The 21,005-nt window shown below is 38.5% G+C and overlaps 1 protein-coding gene across 4 annotated transcripts in view; it reads left to right on the top strand.

Moving 5' to 3' along the window:
- The window catches only part of ADGRA3 (adhesion G protein-coupled receptor A3), a 99,174-nt gene that overhangs the window by 62,150 nt on the left and 16,019 nt on the right, over nucleotides 1–21,005 (top strand). For all 4 annotated transcript variants that reach the window (XM_032494804.1, XM_032494808.1, XM_032494816.1 and 1 more), the window contains 4 exons: nucleotides 2,134–2,295; nucleotides 4,663–4,866; nucleotides 12,645–12,858; nucleotides 13,067–13,275. In XM_032494804.1, the coding sequence (XP_032350695.1) occupies nucleotides 2,134–2,295; nucleotides 4,663–4,866; nucleotides 12,645–12,858; nucleotides 13,067–13,275 (789 nt within the window). The remainder of the gene's footprint in view (nucleotides 1–2,133; nucleotides 2,296–4,662; nucleotides 4,867–12,644; nucleotides 12,859–13,066; nucleotides 13,276–21,005) is intronic.

The following is a 21,005-nucleotide window of genomic DNA, read 5'->3' as shown; positions in this document are numbered from 1 at the left end:
TTGTGTCAAATGAGCAGACACAGGATTCTACAAAGTTTGATTATAGGCTCTTCCTAATTCTTTGTCAGTTGGTCTTGTTAATGTCTTGGGTTTGGGTGCAATGCGTCTTGAGAATATGTGAGTCTATTAAAATAGGGTGTTTGGATTAAATTCCATTATTATCTGTTATATATGACTTTTTTATTGCAGGTATCACAACCTAGTCACTTTAAAGAAAAAAGTATTTACTTATTGGTTACATATTTTCTTTACTCAACACAAAGTCCTGAAATATGATCTTTTATGTTTTTTTTCACTTGGGACGGTGTCTGGCTCACCTTGGTTCTCAATAAATATTTAGTTAGTAAATAGATACTGTATAGCTGTTGGCTTTTATAGGAGGAGTTACACTAATGAAAAAAGGTATGAATATAAGTAGCATATTGTGCTGTCCCTGCCCTCCATATGTTTACATTGGAGTTAAAATAAGGACAGAATTGTGACACACGATGGTGAGGGCAGTATGTAGCCAGTTAACTGTATTTTAATTGGATGAGGTGGTGGGGCTTGACAGAGGGGGAAGAGGCAGTTTTGCTGGATTCCTTGATCCTGTTTATATGTGAAATAAAGACTTTAAAAATGTACTTCTCTTAACACTTCTTTTAGAGCCTGTCATCCTCAAAGAGAGGCTTATTTTGGGATTGAAATGGTTTAAAAAAAAAAAGAAGTGGGGGGAGCAATAAAATAACGAAAAGAGCTATGCTTTGAGTGCCTGCCGTGTTCAGGCATGGTTTCAGGAACCTTATAGTTATTAGTGCAAGCCAATTGTTGAAACATTCAGAAAAGGCAGGGGTTATCATCCCCATTTTTGAAATAAAGGAAGATGCGAGGGTCCATGGCCACCCCTGCTCGTGGTCAGGATGTGCAGTTGTGTGTTTTCCCCTCACATCCTGTGGTTGCTTCACTCCACGGCTCCGGGGCTGGGATTTGGTGGATTTCCGCAGGCTTGTCTTCTTCCTGAAGAGAACCATGGGTGCAATGGACTGAACTTTTTCCAAACCCTCCTCAGCCCTCATAATTATACACCCTGGGAAGAGTGTTGGAGGCAGGACAGGGTGAAAAAGCTCAGCCTGGATCTTCTGGGATGATCAAAAGGCATCTGCTGAAACAGCCTTGGCTCTCTGGCTTGGCTTTGGGGCTTTGATGCTTACTTCTTGGTTAGAGAACCAGCCAGCTTGTAAATCCTCTGATTTAAAAGATGCCTCTGGAATGCTTGTGTTCTTTCTGCCGTGGCTCTCCCTCTCAGGAATAGCTTGCTCAATAGCAGACCCTCTCAACAACCACATGTCTCATCAGCCTGGACTGTCGGGCGCACTTCTCTGATATAGGACAGACAAGTCACCATCAGCAGTGGCAAATCGACATGCCACTGGTGTTGCCTGACAGATGTTTACATCTGTAAGTGATGAACTGAGCTACTGAAAAGAATTCAGTAAATGAAATAAATAAAAAGGTAGGGGGGAAAGTGAGCACTTCTTAGGGTCCATTTATTTCATGGTTCCGGGTCTTAAAGCATTCGTTGAGTTGGGAGGATGGGAAGAAGCTCATTCAAGGTAGAGGGAACTGTACGTACACAGACACATGTGATGGCCCAGTGCGTACAGGGAACTCTCAGTACTTGGACATGCCTAGGGATTTGACCATGACGGTGTACCGAAGGTGTAGCCCGTGTATATTTCTCAATAATAATATTAAGTAAGACTTAGGCAAAAAGATATGTTTATAAGTGTTTTTCCATCACAGCTGAGATCTTTTTATGCTGGGAATCACGTGATGTCTCTTCCGTTCCCCTGATTCATATAATTGCCTCCCCCCACGCCCCCATCGGTTTGAGTACTACACGTCAGTCTTCTCACCAGTAATTTGGTGGTTACTTAAGTGCACTGCTTTGAGCTAAATGTTACCAACTGGTCATAATTTGACTGTGCTCTTCGTATCTGGAGATGTTTTAATGAAAAACAAGTCAAGTGCCTATTGGGTTTTCATGGGAAAATTTAGACTGAAGGCCAATCCTGGTGTCTCACTAGGATTTTGTTGTAAAGCTGCCTGTATTGGCTTTAAAGATCTTCCTTTTGTCTCCTGCACACCTGCCAGCTTGGTGACGTGATGGTTGACATCGCAAGTAACATCATGCTGGCTGACGAGCGCGTCCTGGGGCTGGCCCAGAGGGAGGCGAGGGCCTGCAGTAGGATCGTCCAGTGCCTACAGCGCATCGCCACGTACCGACTCGCTAATGGAGCTCATGTGTATTCAACAGTAAGTGTGACGTTATCCCACCATTCTAAGGGAAAAACTCAGTCGAGGGAACTGTAACTCAAAAGAGATAGGTCTCCTCCCCACGATGGGGTGTTTTGTTACTTCTGATTATTAGAGAATTTCCTCTTCTCAAAACATTTTATAAAGCAATTTTGTGTCTGAATAATCTGTTTGCTTGGTAACTGGAAAATGCTTTCTTAATTTGTAATTTGAACAGTTACCACCATCTCCTCCTTTGAAACTTTCTACAACACAAATGAGAACACTGCAGAATTGCCCTGCTGGCATCTACCCGCCGTTTTCCCTGGCCACTATTGTGTTCTGGGCCCCGAAGGAAATTTTGAGACAGTGCTTGATTGCTTGTCCAGGTTTCAGTTTCAGAAGAGAACTGGGATTCTCCCAGCCCTTGTGAACCTATTGGCATTTTCCAGGCGATCCCACTCTTGGCATAATGAGTTATTTATGCTTAATAATTACTGTGTTACATCATATCATATTTTATTTGTGCTAAATTGAACCATTCTAAATTTCTTGGTGTATTGCTAGCTTTTTTTTGTTTTAACATGTGGTAAATAAGATAAATAAAGCTTTGTTCTCTTGTAGCAGTCATATTCTGATCTGGCCCCTGAGTTTCACTTTCTAACTATTTTAGTGGGTTCATCTAATAATGTTCTAGACCTCCTCCTGTGATTTTACACAATTCAAGATTACCGTCTTCCCCTGGACCAGTGGGTCCTTTTTGATAATAACTGTGTTTTATTGCTCCTTTTGCTCAGTTCAGTTTGGGATTACTTTCCTGAATGATAAAAATGGAGGCCCAGCATGGCTCCTGTCTGGACAGCATAGTTCAGGGTAGTTGCCCCTCAGACCCGTGACCTTCCTTGAAGTGAGCTTGCTAGTTTTAGGGCCACACCTGGGCCTCCCTGGTCATTCAGGCCCCTTTTCAATCCCATGCCTCACCCTTGCTTATTCCTCAGTGCATAGAATTTCCTTGGTTGTTCTGAGAACCCAAGGATGTATATATTAAAGGGCGTCGTGGGTAATTTACACACTGTTTCAAAATATAAAAAAAGTTTCTGGGAAACTCTACTTATGATACAGTTTCAAAGCCACCTCAGGAGGGCAGTTTTCTTTCTCTTAACTAAAGAGTCACGTGTTTGTAGTAATTACATATCTTTGACTAATAAAAAATTTCGAATATAATTTTTAAGTATAATTGCATTCAGTGATTTTGCAGAGTGTGTCATCTGTTGGGCAAAAGTTAATGTAAAGATTTCTGAGTCTTAAAAATTGGGAGAATCACAAATTCTTTTCTACTGTACATATGGTACTTGGAAAATTCTGCCTTGTTCTGTTTTAAATTTTTTATCTTCCTAATAGATTTTAGACACCTTGCATGAAAGTCCTATGCTTTAAAGAAAATTTAAAAAGAGGGCTCTGTCCACATAGGGTACTGAGAATGGTGCCTTGCTATATAGTGGGCATAGAATTTATCATCCTTAAGGAAGAGGAGATACCATCTTGTCCCAAGATTTTATAGCAAATCCTGTTCTCTTGCTGGATGTGAAAGAGACTGGGCAGCATGTCACCTCCCGTGCCCCGTCCATTGTGGTTCTGAAAGATGGGAGGGGTGCAGCAGCCCCTAGATGTGGGCGCACTGGCTATTTGTATCGACGGGCCGGAAGTTCTGGTGGACCCCCTGAGTTCAGTCTCACGCTTGCATTTAAAACAATTGTTGGGGCAGGTGCTGTCTTTCTCAGGTAACTTTTCTGACTTAATTTGCTTTTAAAATCTGTTCATTTATTACTCTTTGGACCAACACCTCCCTTCCTTTTTAGAGGAAGCAGCTTTGGAGTGAGTCTCTATAAAGATTTTATCGGTGAAACTCAATACTATGAGTTAACTTGATGGCCTTGTGAAAGGAAAAACTGAATATGGTGTGAAGCATTGAACGGGGCAACTTTTCAGTGTATTTCCCAACCCCGATCCTCTTTATTATGATCATTGAGGGGTTCCACGGATTTCTCTAGCTGTGTTTTGTGTTTTTTTTTTTAATAAGATACTTCCACGTTCAGCTTAAAGTTTACTGCAAAGCACTCTTCAGAGTCTTCTAATCATTTGTATCTGATCCTCCGTACTTCATGACTTGTTCTTTTCCTCTTCATCGGTGTCTTTCCATTTTAGGACATCCTTTTATTTCCAGCGTCTTTTTTTTATTCTGTTAGTTACCTACACAGTTTTTACTGAACAAAACCTGAGCTTTCTCTTCTAGCTTAGGTATAGTGTTTTGTGTTTGAAACTCTTTGAAAGTGCTTTTTCCCCGTATTATAAATCTTTTTATAACTCCTGTTTGATTGACTTTTGAAGTATTCACCCAATATTGCTCTGGAAGCTTATGTCATCAAGGCTACTGGCTTCACTGGGATGACGTGTACCGTGTTCCAGAAAGTGGCAGCTGCTGACCGCACAGGCCTTTCTGACTACGGGAGGCGGGATCTGGATGGAAACCTGGATAAACAACTGAGCTTTAAGTGCAATGTTTCAAATACTTTTTCAAGCCTGGCGTTGAAGGTATGTTGCATTCTGTAATCATTTAAGACTTTACAGTTAGATTAGAACACAGCCTCGGCCCTCTGTATTTGCAGGTTCCACATCTGTCGATTCAGCCAACCATGGCTGAAAGATACTCAGTTAAAAAAAAAAAATTCTAGAAAGTTCCAAAAAGCAAAACGTAATTTGCTTCACGCTGCCAACTATTTACATAGGATTTGCATCGTCTTTACAACAGTTTACATAGAATTTACCTTGTATTAGGTATTGTAAATAACCTAGAGGTGACTGAAAATGAATGTACAGGAGCATGTGCCTAGGTTTTATGCAAAAACTACACCATGTTACGTAGGAGACTTGAACATCCACAGATTTTGGTATCCAAGGGGGTCCTGGAATCAGTCCTCTGTGGGTAGGGGGATGACTGTATTCAAAATATTTTGTTTTGCAAAAATAAACGTTATGAAAAGTTATTAGGGGGGTGGTATTGGTATTGCCTTCGCTGTTGTTTGAAAGAAATTCAGACCAGAAAGGGATGCATCGTGACTGTCCTGGGCCTAGGAATTTTTTGCTCTGGACCCCTTTCTCTACACAAATACATCAAAGTTATATCTTATGACTGCAGTGGTAAAAAAGATGAATATTACATGTTAAGACATGTTCTTTGACTTTAAAGTTCATTTTTTATGTTGCTGATTTTAAAGACATGAAAACATTTTTGTAGACCTCCTGTAAGTCTTCTGTGCCCTTGGCTCTGGGCCTAATGGGACAGTCCAGACATTTAACCAGGCAAGCTGTATATGAAGATTTGGGGCACAGAAGTGCAAACATGTGATGTGTGTTCACCAGTTTGTGTTTTGTGGCGGCAAGCAAAATTAAAGGCACTTTTAAAATTTGGGGTTTAGATGCATTTCATTAAACTACATCGAAGCAAATGTTAAAAGTACAATTTCAGCACCCTGATGGAACCACGTTTTATCATTTCACTTTGTGTGGCCATGTGTAACTGTGTTCTCTGTGGTTTTTCATTTCACAGTACTTTCTTTGTTTCTGGGTTGTCCCTGAATTACATCACCAACAGTATTCCAGTCATTTTAATGGCCACATAGTAATCAGTCAAATAGGTGTTAGGTGTGCTGGAACACTGTGGACGCTCAGTAAGTAATGAATGAGTGAACGAATACATGAAGAATTCATGTATTTTGTCATACTTGACCCTAGTGACTTCTCCATACTTGATCCTACTGACCTCCAAACCAGTTTGCCAAATTTAGAAATCGTCCAACTTCCCCCACTGCCCAAGATAATCCCAGCTGTGTCAAAATGTCTAATGATAATATATTTACTAGATACCATATATTCAGAGGAACGCTGGAAAGATTTATCTATTACTCTTGGCTCTATGAGAGTATTTGATGCACTTAGCAATGCTACTTACTCCTTAATGCCTGCTCCTTTCCTCAGCAAGTTTTTTATTGGTAAAACCATACCACAGAAGGCATCAAAACAGCATCACACACAAGCCCATGAGAGAGGGAGGTGCGTGTCTTTGAGGAGCACTTAAAATTGATGAACGCTTCTGTCTTCGATGATCATAGTTGGTAGAAAGGGATTAAAAATGATGAAACCCAACATTTCATCAATTTCACAACCTACCCCCTCAGGGTAAGGAGAGTTTCTACCTGCTAAATAAAGTAGGAAGCTTTAAAGGAGCGCTCCCAGATTTGTCAGTTTCATACTGTTCTATCATTTTAAGGTCGTCTCGTGGCCAGAAACCAAGGACACATCACACCATTATTCATGCTTCATAGATGGACATGCTTAAAACCTAGGGGAAAAGGAGCATCTCCTTTGTGGCACAGAAGTAGTTAAAATTTTTGATGTTGTCAGTGCAAAATGCATTAGCATTTTAACAGAAAATTTTCTTTACCTTCTAGATTTTAAACTGGCAATTTTTACTCTTTTTGCCTCTACTTTTAAAAAAAATGCCTTGAATATACCAATTGGACATCTTGAACGTCTCATAATTGATTGCATTTCCCTTGGATGGGAGAATATGCTAGCATATGAACTTAAACCCCTAAAAAGGCAGTTCTCAGCAGTAGGAGCCTTACCTGAGCTGCTTTCTGCACAATTTCTTGAGTCTCGGTTGTTCTGTCTTTATGACTATCACAGCCGGATTGGACCTCCATTTTTATTGCTCAAATCTTTGGAGCTCCTATATATAGTCTCTCTGTCTCCAGGCTCTTCTTAAAAATCCATCCTTTCCCATACGGATTGGTTTGCCCAGGGCTCGCATTCAGCCAACACGCAGCAGTGCAACCATGCCAGTTAGTAAAATGCTGAAGTGCTTCCTTAGCGCTTAGTGAATAGTTGCTGCCCCTGTCCCCTGAGTGCCTCCTCAGCTGACCTCCTGGGCCTTCTCCTAGGATCATCCCCCAGCTCTCCACCCTTCAGCAGAAGGGCTGGTACCTGCAGAGCAGAGGACCTGCCGGAGCCTTTCCTCTGGGGAGGCTGTTCAGATTGTGAACGTTATCCGTGGATCTACCCAACGTGGACACTGACCTTGCCCATCCGGTGGTAGATGCTTGGTGTCTGGAGGCTGGCTGTCAGTGACCTTCATCATGTGGTGGTTACCGTTTACCTGCCCTCTCCCCACTGCCGCCCTCTAGTAACAAAACTTCCTTTGGTGTCTCTTTCGACCACTGGCCTTGTTAGGCCAGGCTCATGCTAATTCTTCTCCTGGAATCCCTGCTCCTCCCCTTCCCTCCCCTCCCCTCCCCAGCTCCTTGGTTTGATGATAACACCCAGCAGAAAGGTCACCTCCAGGAATCTTACCTGATACCACCGGTCAGTCCTTGCCTCTCCCATCCTCATCGTCACTTCTCTCCCTCACTTTCCCGTAACCCTCTGCTCATCTGCCTGTCCTTGAGTGTTACACACAGGAGCCAGAGGGTTGTCTTAGAACTCCTGCGCTGGGCTGAGGGTTGCCTGAGGTCAGAGCTGGTGCTTGAGTCACCGGTGAGTTCCAGTGCCTGGCCAGTTGGGGTTGAATCATCCGTCATCTGACTCTTACAGCACCTAGTCTAATTTTTTTCTTAACCAATGCTTCCTTCCACTCTTGGTACCGTAATTCAGATTTGATAGCATCACAAAATATTACCTATTTTCAATTAACTACTGAGAGCTTTTAGCAGCTCTTGGTGTTCTGAATTCAGCTGTTAACGTGGCCAGAGAGAATTGGTTTTTTAAAATTTTCTTGACTGGAATTTGAAATCCGGTTTCCTCTATACATCCTGCATTTCTCTCATCCCATCTAGGGCTTTGCCCAATGGAAGTCCTTTTATTTTCCAGGCCGGCTGTGTGCATCTTTACGCTTCCTGCCTTCACTTCTGCCCTTTTCTGTGCCCTCAGCCTCACCCGTGCTTGGTGAGATCCCTGCTTCTCTTCTAAGACTGCGTTCAGCTGACAGCTTCCTTCTCTTCCTCAGACAGAATTCATCATTGCCTATTAGTCCCATAGGGCTGTGTTCATTTTCCAGAATAATTAGAAGCTGATATGCTGGTGAGTTGAGCTATAGTTAAGAGGCCAGAGGCTGTGGTTACTAAGAATGTGTTCATGTTCTGCTCCCCAACTTAAAAGCTGTGCAAACTTGAGCTAGTTCCTTAACCTCTCGGAATGTGTCAGTCCTTTCCATTATAGAGGAGTCATGAAATGGTATTAAACTCAAAGGGTCATTGAGAGGGTTTAATGTGACACATTACATTTACAACAGTGTCTGCTACAGAGTAAGCACTTAATGCATTTTATCTCTTATTGTTGTTTTACTATTGTTGTCTCTCCCTTATTAGATTTTGAATGTTTGAAGGCAGGGACCATGTCTTATTTCATTGTATATTTCCAGATTCTACACAGTGCCATGCATAGAGCAGTGAAACATCCAATAAATGCTGTTGAGTAAGCCAAACTTAATTAGCAAAGAAAGTTAAAAAAAATTCTAAAAGCAAACATAATCCCTGTTAAGTTCAGCAGCGAGATAATCAAGAGATGGTATGTAGTTAATAATTAATTATACACAAGAAAATAACTGGGATGTATCATAACATCAGTCTGTTTAAAAATCAAGTGAGTAGATAGCCAAGAAAGCATGAAAAAAATTACTGTTTTAAATTAGGTGGCTCTTTTAGTGATTTAGTGACAGGTTCTGATTTTAGTGTTTGAATTCTATAGACTTCAAATTAGGATTTCAGAAAAATTTGAAGTATTAATTACGTAGTGTCAGAAGTCCAGATTGTTCCATAAGAAATGGTGTTAACTCAAGTATTTCCACTGGATTTTAACATCCCTTATGGTACTTAACCATTTTCTCCTTAGTTTTATGTCAAGTAAATACGGAAATATATATATGAATTTAGCAAATAAATTTATGAATTCCACGATGACATTAATTTCACATGTTTATAATTTGTCAGTATTTAGAATCGAGGTTAAAACTAAAGCTGAACTGTAGAAGTCAAAACATGGTGAGGTTCTACATGAAGGCTGGTCAGTCAGTCAGTTTAGGCAGTTTCCTCTCTGCCCAGCCTCCAGGTAACCACCTGCCGCACCGCAGCAATGCAGGCCGACCTCGGAGATGCTGCGGGTTCTGTTCCACATAACCACAATAAAGCAAGTGTTGTAATAAGTGAGTCACTGAGTTTTCGGTTTCCCAGTGCATATAGAAGTCACATTTACACTACACTGTAATCTGGTAACTGTGAGATAGCATTGTGCCTAGAAAACAATGTGCACTCCTTAAATAAAACACACTTTATTGCTAAAAAGTGCTAGCCATGTAGAGTTGCCACAAACCTTCAGTTTGTTAAAACCAAAACCTAAAGAAGCAGTTATCTGTGAAGCGCAGTAACATGGGGTCTCCCTGAAATAGTAATAAAAATGCCACCCACAGTTCCATAGCCTTATTGTGCTTGTCTTAGTCTTGATCCCATTTGGTCCTCAGACCATTTGTTAGGAAGATCGTTAGATGCACGTGACGGGGTGGACTCAGGGGGTAGACAAAGTCACACAGGGTGAAGCAGCTACTCCATGGTGACGCGGGAACCCAAATCCTGATTCCTGGTTTCAGACCCCACGTTCCTTCCCCCCGTGGGTGACATACGATCTTCAGTAATACATACGAGACACCAGAAACAAGTATTTCCCGAAGGGTTTTAAGAGAGACTTTTCTAATTTATTAACTATGATTCATATGTCTATACCTATTTCTGTTGCTGTAATCCATACATTTAAAAATAAATACATGGTTAAGTGAAATTATAACCTCTGTGTTCTTGCCTTCAGGCCAAGTGGCAAAAAATATAGACACAATGAATGAAACAAATATGTTCCTTGGTGATTTTTTTGTTGTTGTTAGATTCATAACCTTTCTCTAATGAATGATCAGCACTTCTTTTAAAGAGATTAAATATGCATATGTTACATTTTTACTATAAAAATTAAATTATTGATACAGGTGAGGTTGGCTTTTCCAGCACCCCTAGGCCACCGTAGGAGACCTGTGATTATTATTTAGTAATTTTCTTTATCAGACTTTGGAGGATAGTTTAGAAGTCATGAGTATGTAACAGCCTTGAACACATAGCTCTCATCTCTCAGCAATCTGTCCATAAACCCGAGTTTTCTTATTTGTTGTTGGGATGGTTTTACAAGTTTAAATTTGTGTAGAGAAAATTTTGAACTTGTAGAAATTAATAGTTGTCATTTCCTTTTCAGCTCTCTTTTAGAAAGTATAGTTTGACTCCTTTTTTAAAAAATGAATTCAGTTTGTTATAAGTGATACTTTCTCAGAGAATTATGCTTTATTTTTAAGTTATTTTGTGTTCACAACAACATTATTTTATGAATTTTTAAAATACTTAAGTTTTTATAAATGTCCAGTATGTAATATTTCATCAGGATTTTGACCTTCTAGTTAATCGATCTATTGATGTCTTTCCTGTGTTGCATGCATCCTTATATACTTAGGAGAAATTTATATACTTAATAGAAATTTACTGTATTAGTGAAAGAATTTCTAATAAATTTTGTTTTCCTATCAGGTTATATTTACAAGAATAATAGGGACCTTTTTATGTGTTTTTTTAGGTGGAATAGTTCTACTGAATATTTTCCTGGCATCTTCAATTTGAAAGTAATATTCAAGCTGTCAATATTCAAACTTCCAAAATACTGTCAACAGATACTCATGGCTATCGCTGTGTTACAACACTGTTCTAAGCACAGCAGTTAAAGACAAATTCTAAAGTCAATCATTTGCTTCAATAGAACCTTAAAAAAATACTACACAGATTTTCATTAATTTCATAAGTAATGGGATACTTTTATCAAATACTAGTGCCAGGAACTGTTATTAACTTAGGAGGTCCAAAAAGAAATGAGATTAGCTGTCCTGAGAAATTCCCCTACTCTAGTTAGTGGAGCAGGCAGTGAATTACATGGTGATGCTGCAGAGATCCGTCATGACAGAGCCACGTGCAGAGTGCAGCGTGAATCCAGAAGAGGGACCACCTACCTGTAAAAGTAGTATCCCCAGGGGTCATGTAATTAGTCATCCCCCAAAAGCCCTGTGCACAGGACTCTGCAAAGTCCTCAGCTGCCAACCTTCCTCATCCCGACCAATCATTTGCATTGCCAGCGTAATTAACTTACGAAAAATCAAATCTGACCAGTTTAAGAGTTTACCAGACATAAGAAGAGTGGATTGTTTCATCTGGAGATAACTGGCATGTGCATGGTGACATTAAAAAAAAAAAAGGAGATCTCAAAAAGTTGTAAACTCAGTGTGGCCAGGTTATAGGTTGTGATGTACAGAGTGTTAGAAAGTGAATTTGAAACAGATTTTTGCCAAATTATATGGCATACTTAGGATTTTTTTGACTTGACATTTAGAAACCAAGGTGTTACTTGAATTGAAATAACATCAGATTTTTTTTAAGAAATGCTGTCAGCATCATGAACATCAAATTGTGCAGAGGTTGGTGCCAAGAGAGAGGTTTTGTGATAAGTTCTTAAAAATAGAAATTTTTTTAGATAATCATTTGCCTCCTTGGTGTATCATTTATTTTTTATTGAATGCTGAATAATTTATAATTTAAAAATCCCTACTAAAGAAATCTGAAGAGCATTCGGTGCCCAGCCTGCATTTTCCATTGTTCCTCTTTGTTACATTTTTCTAAACCTAATGTGTTTCTTAGTCTCAGTTGTCTGCTAAGAGTTTGCAGAATCTGAACTTTTATTATGTTTGTATAATTTTTTCTGTTGTTTGACAGTAGGAATCCATCATAAATCACCTTAAAGTTTCATAAGCCCAAATTAATGATACTCACATTTGCGATCTGCTCCCTGTGTGCTCATTTACCATGTTTTGTCATTGTAAAATTCATGTAAAGAGTGACCGCTGACATCCCTGTTCTGTTTAATGCTACCTGCTTCAGCTCTACATGTTATCAGGGGAAAATTCACTTTACAGTTTGAAACTATCCCTTGTTTATGACTTTAACTCTTTGAAACAGAGTTTGCATTTCTCTTTACTTTGTACTTCTTTTGTTCTGTGCTGCTACATGATGTTAAGACATTCCCCTTACCTGACACATTGTTGTAACTATTACATTTCATATATATGCATTTAAAAAGATGTCTTCAGCATACAGTTAGAAACATTCCTATCTAAAAACATCTGTGGTTTTTACCTACTAACACAGAGACTCTTCCTTGTGTCTGTTCTGTGCATACATTTTCAGAACACGATTGTGGAAGCTTCTATTCAGCTGCCGCCTTCCCTCTTCTTACCAAAGCACAAGAGAGAAGTCAGACCCAGCGATGACTCCCTCTGTAAGCTTCAGCTCATCGCTTTCCGCAACGGGAAGCTTTTCCCGGCCACCGGGAACTCGACGAAGTTGGCTGATGATGGGAAACGGCGCACAGTGGTTACCCCCGTGATCCTCACCAAAATAGGTCTGTACGTGGCATATGTCATCCCGCCGCCGCTGGACAGTACGACTTTATAAGTCACTGTTCCTAAAAATGCTTATTTTTGTTCCTTCTCGTTTTAACGAGTCAGTGGTGAGGAAGATATTCTCAGAGTACTCATTAGTGTCGACGTTGACATTTAATTGTTTCTGAAGTTTGTTTCAGAAATATTTTTATCTCCCATCTTCTCCAGATGGTGTGAACGTCGATACCCACCACATCCCTGTTAATGTGACGCTACGTCGAATTGCGCACGGAGCAGATGCTGTGGCCGCCCAGTGGGACTTCGATTTGCTGAACGGACAAGGAGGCTGGAAGTCAGATGGGTGCCATATACTCTATTCGGATGAAAATATCACTACCATGCAGTGCTACTCCCTCAGTAACTACGCGGTTTTGATGGTATGGCCGTTGTTAAATTTATGCATAAACACTAAGTATTTTAATTTTTTCCCTATGCATAGTTAAGCTCAAATGAAGATTAAAAAAAAAACTTTTAACATAAATTGCTCCCTTTAATTAAGTAGGAGGTGACATTTGGTGTAATTCTGATTTTAAAGGGAAATTGAGTTATTACAAAGTGAATGTATGGGATTCAATTTGGTATAGGAATTTCCAGTAAACTTTATAAGTGAATCAGTTCAACTAAACCTTGACCTTAAAATCTGGGAACATCTTGGGAGTATATACAGTCCAACTCTCAACCGAGGAAGAGTGACTCATTTGTCCAAATATACAGGATGAATAGTGAGAGATTTTCCTTCTTTGTCATATAATGCCTTTTCCCACTACATGTCATAATTTTTAGACTCCTTATTTGAATTTAGAGTAATGGAGATAATTTCAGTCTAGTCGCTGCAAGCAATGGTATTGCGCAAATGTCTTTTTCAGCTTTAATGCTAATCAAGTGAATGTTTTTCGTTATTTACTATTGTTCATGTCTATTAATCTTTGGTAAAATAACTAGTTATTAATGTATAGGAACAGAATTTTTTAATTAGTGATTTTAAGTGAATCTTATTGCTGAGTTGATAATTATGAAATTAACCGTGCTAGTTTTTATTTCATATTGTGGTTATTATAAGACACTTACATTCCAGAGTATGTATGTGTGCATTTGGAGTATAGTGGAAGGAATTACTGATGGATAGGAAAGACACTTCCCAGAAACGGCTTGAGGCTAGCCCAGGAGTGAGGACGCCTACGTTTTTATTTCTGCCTCCGGCTCTGAGTATGCTACCTAGACAATATTTTATCAAAGAACCAAATAATCTTGAGACATGATATATTTTACTTTAAGTGAATTATTCTTTTCTTAAAAAGACAAAAGAGCATTTGTCACTAGATGATCTTGAAGCAGGCGTGAATTAGAATAGATTTTTCTCTACCCTGTGTTTTGGTTTTCTCTTTGCCCCCCAACCTGGGATACCTTCCCTGGCTGCACCCGACGGGGGGAGTAAGTAGATGGTCTGGCAGGGCGGAAGGATTGCTGTGTGTCAGTCGGCCCGGGCTGACAGTGGGCAGATCTGCGCTAGTTGAGATTCTGCTGTTGGTGTAAGTCGTTTAGCCTTTTGGATCGTTTACCATTCTCTTCACAAATAGATGTTTGATTTCTGTAGGTCTGAGTATGGTTTCTGTAAGTTCACATTTTACTGTTTTGTACTCACCTTTCAAAGAAAGCCTGAAGCGGTAATTAAAATATGAAGCCTTTCCTGTTTCAGTTTGGAAGTGCTTTCTCATTCGGGTTTTGATTATAAAATAACATGTAACGATGAAGTACTGAGGGAGAAATAAAAGAGATGCAGCATTATCTGAAATTTTTATAATAGTTAACTAGAAAAAGTTGGGCAAGAGAAATGAAATAGAAACACACAAAAAAGGCATTTTATAAGCTTCACTGTTAAGGACATGATATTGCACCAGGTGAAACTTTTATTTTTATTTAATTTAATACCAGTTTAAACAACTATTTCCGAACTTCCTAGCTGTTCTTCCCCAAAATTTAAATTAGTATAATCCTTTTCTTGAAGGAATAAGCTATTCTTTTATCTTTCATACTTCTAATCTTTTTAAAAATGTAATACACAATTCTTTAAAGCTAAAATACAGCACCAAGTTTTTTTCTATTTTCAAAGATTATCCTTTCACTTTTCTTAAATATAACTGTGCCACCTAGAGGCAGCAAGGTGACATGTGTCTGAAATTGTTGACAAAATTACAATAAGGTTAATATGTGGAATTTTTAGGGTTGCTAGTGAAGCAAGATGACAAAGTTAATGAAATCATACTTACCCTTAAATAAAGTCATGTCTAAGATAGAAGAAATTTAAAAAATCGAAAGTCAACATCTTTTTTTCCCCTTACTTGGCACTATTTTGAATAATAGAGAAAAATCCTATTGTTCTTGAAAACTGCCTTAAGATAGGCAGGAATTTATAGCAAGTATAAGTTCCTACTTTGGCAGCTAGCCCATAGAACTTTTTCTGCTCTGGTTTTAAAGAATTTTGTATTTAAAAAATAATACTAGAAAGATTATATTTGTAAATCTTGAATTGATTCCATAGTTTGGCTCAGTAAACATCCTGCTATAACCATTTATATTCTGAGTTCTCCATGGGACCCAGAAAAAAAGTGAAGCAGACAGTGGTTTTGTTTGAATTGTGTGATCAGAAATAGCCAATTGGGGCAGAGGGCTTCCTAGGAGCTGGGGTTAGTAGGAAACAAAAAACTGAATAGCAAGTAGGTAATGAGTAGGGCCAAACTATTTACGATAGCACTTACTACTTTAATTGATAATCGTGGTGAAGATAAAATACCTTGATTCCCCTTTTGTTACTGTATCCACTTAGAAATACATGAAACCGGAGCACACGTTTGTTTTTACATCTCTAGAATTGCTTTTGAATTTTGTTTATATGAAACATGCTGAATGAAAGCAAACTTTGGTTTCATATACATTATAATTGAACATGAATGCTAGCAATATTTTTATTTATAAAATTCTTAAGTAAGTACTACATTCTCATGGGTCTAATGTTTCCATTATTTCTGACACTAGAATACAGTGGAAAACTTGAACTCCCACCGCTCCATCCTATCAATCATGCTTCACAAAATAGGTAACCACTAATATTAGTTTCTCATGTATTATTGAAGAGACTTTCATGTATGTTACAACAGAATGAATAAATGGTTCCCTTTTCTTCCATTTTTACACAAAGGCTACATGCTACAAACATTGTTCTAAACCATGCTTTTTTCCATGGAGTGATATATCTTCTGCTGATGACATATAAATTATGCTCATCAACATAAGGTGATATTCTTAGGATGGTATGATGGTGGTGATGGTGGTGGCTCTGAAGTCTTGACGTGCGTTAATGCATTTGTTCATCATAACAACCTCGTGAAGTACAGTGCTATTATTATAACCCCCTGTTGACAGATGGAGAAACCAGGGCATAGAGAGCTTAAGCACCATGACCACATTTACAAAGGTAGTTAGTGTTGGAATTGGAATTATTTGAATTTGGACTCCAGAAATGTCTTCTTAATCTCTCTACTGCTAAATCTCCTTCCTGAAAACTTCTGTATCAATGCCAGAAAGCTTTCTTATTCTTTTTCACCTCTGAATATTATTTTATGTCCTCACCATAATTTATTAGGGCATTCTTCTGTTTCATTTCCAGTAGTTTGTACAAAATTATTTTGCACATTTAATGGAAAATCTGCAGGATAACTTCTCTGAAGTAGAATTGATGATCTGAGGGGGACCGGCGCTTTTCCCCTTTTTCATTAAATTGAGCTATTGAGTGATGTGCACAGATCATAAGTATATATAGCTATGAATACACATATTTAGCTGCCTTTAAGATCAATATTTTTACTTGAGCACTCAGAAGCTCTGGTATGTTTCTTTCTAGTTAATTCCCACCATTGTCCCAAGAGATACCCTTTGATGTCTATCACCATAAAAAGTTTTGTCTGCTCGTTAATTCTATATAGTTGGAATTGTGTAGCATGCACTATTTTGTGTCGGATTTCTTTCCTGTCACTGCATCTGTGAAATTTATCTTTGTTTTTGCGTGTAGTAGCAGTTTATTCTTTTTTATTGCTGCATAGTAGTCCATTGTGCAAATATATCAAAATTTGTTCATTCTACTGTTGATGGGTATTTGGGTTGTTGGAAGGTTCTGGATATGAAGAAAAAGCTACAATGAATACTCATGCACATGTGTTTTGATGGACATGTGTGTTCAGGAGTGGAACTGCTGGGTTGTAGGCATCTGTGTGTTTTGGTAGATAATGCAATACAGTTGACCAGAGTGGTTTTTTTTGTTTTGTTTTGTTTTTTTTTGTTTTTTTTTTTTTTTTGATTTATAGCCTCACCAGTAATGAGTTTTCGTTGCTCCACTTCCTTGCTGATGCTTGGTATTGTCAGTCTTAAATTTTGGTCTTCCTGTGGCTGTACTCTGACGTATCATTGTGGCTTTGATTTGCCTTCCTTTCATTTCCTTTTTGGCACTTTGGGTGTGCCCTTTGGTGAAGTTACTGCTCAAATCTTGCCTGTTTTGTATTTGGTTGTCCATTGTTTTCTCATTGATTTATGGGAATTCTAGATAAGAGTTCTGAATAGGAGCTCTCTGTTGGATTTATGTTTTGCAAATATCTTCTCCCAATTCATGCCTGTTTTAATCAGTTCAAGCTGCTGTAACAGAATGCCACAGACTAAATGGTTTACAAACAGGCCTTTATTTCTCACAGTTTTGGAGGCTGGGAAGTCCACGATCGAGGTGCTGGCAGCCCTGGTGTCCAGTGAGGAGCAGTTTCCTGCTTCATAGGTGCTGCCTTCTCTCTGTGCCCTCTCCTGATGGAAGGGGCAGGGCAGCTCTGTGGTGTCTCTTTTATAAAAGGACACTAATCCTGTTCACAAAGACTCCACCCTCAGAACCTAATCACCTCTCAAAGATATCACCTCCAAATATTACATTGGAGATTTGATTTCAGGAATTTTGATGAGGGGGGTACAAACATTCAGTCTAAAGCCAAGCCTTTTTCCTTTTGCTCTTAATGTTGCCTTTTTATGAACAGAGTTCCTAATTTTTCTAATTTTTTAAAATAGTGTTATTTATGTCCTTTTAAAGAAATCTTTGCAACAACAAGTTCCTACTGTATAGCACAGGGAACTATATTCAGTATCTTGCAATGGCATATAATGAGAATATGAAAAAGAATGTATATGTATAAGTGAATCACCATGCTATACACCAGAAGCTAGCACAACATTGTAAATCAACTATACTTCAATTTTAAAAAAAGAAAAAAACAAAAGAAAAATCTTTGCTTACCCTAAGATCATTAAGAGATTCTCCTTTGTTTTCTTTAAGAAGCTTTAAATGTGTTTTACCTTTCATATTTAGGTCCGTGATGCTGTGATGTGACTGGACTTGACTTTTGTGTATGATATGTGGTAGGAGGAGCAAATTCTTGAAATTATTCTTTGTTTCTTAGGGGAAAAATGAAAACCAACATAGACATCAACTTGTTTTTTATGTCTTGGGTTTTTGTTTTGTTTTGTTTTGCTTTGTTTTGTTTTGTTTTACATTCTTGATTTAAGATCTATTTAAAAATTTTATTTTATTGGCAAACTCTTTATAATACTTTGTACTCTGACAAACAGAGGGCTCCCTGAGGTGTTTTTCTCTGGACTTCCTTCCATTATTCAGATCCTGGTGAGTTTAAACAATTACTGAGTTATAATTATTATTGATACAATAATAATGGATTATTTAAAACTACCAGTGATTTTTCTATTTAGTAATTCTCAGGCTAGAAATAACTCTTGCAAATATATGAACCTCTGTCAAGTAAACAAAGAATTTCAAACACTTCTTTCATTTATTTGGTTTCTTAGTAACAATTATCTCTGTAATTTTTTAACATACTTTCGGGTGTTCTGATGTTCTCTGCATTGGTGGAAAACTTTACTTTCATTTTCTAGCTTAGTATTTTCTTAAACTTTGCGCCATGTGAAAGAGTGACTAAGATCACCATTAAGTGATAGCCCGTGGTCAAGTAAGCGCCACAGGCAGGGACATTTCCTTTCTTACTACTATATTGCAAACGTGAATGACACTTTTACTTTTTTTCTCACGGATGTCTCCTAGTGGCCATTTATGGACAATTTATTTAGTAATTTTTTTTGAATCTAAGTGATTTGATTTATAAAAAGAGAGAGTGAAAGCCAGAATTATGGGTAGCAGTGAAATTATAGGGTTTGAGGGCTTTTGAGATGTCACCTTCTCTCCCTGTATGGGTAGGTTTTGTTTTTAATAGAGGTATGAGTGTCATACATTGTATTAATTCAGGCATAGAATGTGATGGTTCGATATTTGTGTATGTGTATATTGCAAAATGTTCACCACAGTAAATCTAGTTAACATCTATCACCAAACACACTTACCATTTTTTTCTCTTGTGATGAAAACTTTCTTCAGATACACAGTATAATATTATTAATAAAGCACATTGTATTGCCAGGACTTTATTTATTTTATAACTGGAAACCTGTACCTTTTGACCCCTTCACCTGTGTTTTTGTTATAGTATCACAAAGCCTCTGTTTGTTTACTAATATAATTGAAAATAATTTTTATTCAGATTTCAGCTTTGCCTCTTTTGTTTCAGTCTTTAACTTCTCTTAACTTCTTTCTTATCCTGATCTTCTCAATTGTCTTAAATAGTCTTATATTCTCTTGTATTTTGTTATCAAGATAGAAGGTCATTCTTTTTTTTTTTTTCAAGTATTCAATAGAATTTTTATTTTATTTTATTTTATTTTATTTTATTTTATTTTATTTTATTTTATTTTATTTTATTTATTTTATTTTAAAATTGAAGTACCATCAGTTACAATGTGTCAATCTCTGGTGTACAGCACAATGTCCCAGCCATGCATATATTCATTTACATATTTTTTTTCCCATTAGAGGTTATTACAAGATACTAAACAGAGTCCCTGAGCTATACAGAAGAAACTTTTTTTTAGGAGGTTTTCCTTAACTGAATTTATTTCCTTTATTAAAAAGGGGGGCGGTCTGCTAACCCTGGCAAACACCTGACCCACAGGCCAGTTCCAGGCAGCTGCTGATTATTTATTTGTTTGATGTTTTGAATGCTGGAAAGCTAAGGGTGATTTTTAAATGATTTAATGGTTCCGTTTTAAGTGGTTAGTAAGTGCCTGCGTAACAGCCTCAATTTTGCTCCTGGCCAGCGAAGCTTAAACTGTTTGCTCTCTGGCTCCTCGCACCTTCCCAGGCTTTTCTCAGCAGGGGTTCTCTTTCATTTTGGGGAAGGTCAGTTTGTTGTGACAACCACAGATGCCCCCAGGAAGCAGTGCCCTGTGTGAACAGTCAGTAGTCCTTGCTCCTTTCTCCAGTCCTGACTTGGAATCGTTAGAGTCAGTGCCCTCTGTTTCAACACCCAGCTTCTCTCTCATACTCTGTCGCATTTATTTGGTTTTTGAAAAAAACTGATTCCTTTAAACGTGAATATTTTAGAGGACATACTTTGAGAGCAGAGTTGGCACTTTGATGTTTTATTAGATGACATCCAGCTACCTGTGTTTCGTTATTCTTTGCAAAGGCCTGTGGAAAGCGTGGGGACACCCTTCTGCTCCGTCCCCAAACCCTGCCAGATGAGATGATTGTGGTGTCTCCAGCGTACAGTGAGGTGACTGTCCCAAACCACACAGCTTGTAAGCAGGTGGCGATGTGTTCTGGAACATTTCCTAGAGGAAGGGAAAGAGTCAAGAGACCACATCCTAGACACTGAAAGTTTATCCTCAGCTATTGACTCTGCATTGGAAGAGTAACTTTTCATAGAAACAAGGGGAAATGTGTCCACTCCAGTGAGTGTCCACTGTTTCTCATGGCCCCGGTAGTTTTTGAATTTTCTCTCTAACATTCTGACTTTTAGCCGAGTGCAAGTACGTTGAAGCTGTGTACCACAGACAAATGCCGTGGGTGTCTCATCTCACCCGGCAGGTGGTTCAGAATTGAGGGTGGTAGGCTCTTGTCTTGTATTTTCCCTTCTGGATCTCGGTTTATAGGCTGTCAGCGCTTGAGGGGCCC

The sequence above is a fragment of the Camelus ferus genome, chromosome 2, assembly GCF_009834535.1.
Source record: "Camelus ferus isolate YT-003-E chromosome 2, BCGSAC_Cfer_1.0, whole genome shotgun sequence".
Classification (NCBI taxonomy): domain Eukaryota; kingdom Metazoa; phylum Chordata; class Mammalia; order Artiodactyla; family Camelidae; genus Camelus; species Camelus ferus.
This window is presented reverse-complemented; position numbering and strand designations above follow the sequence as displayed.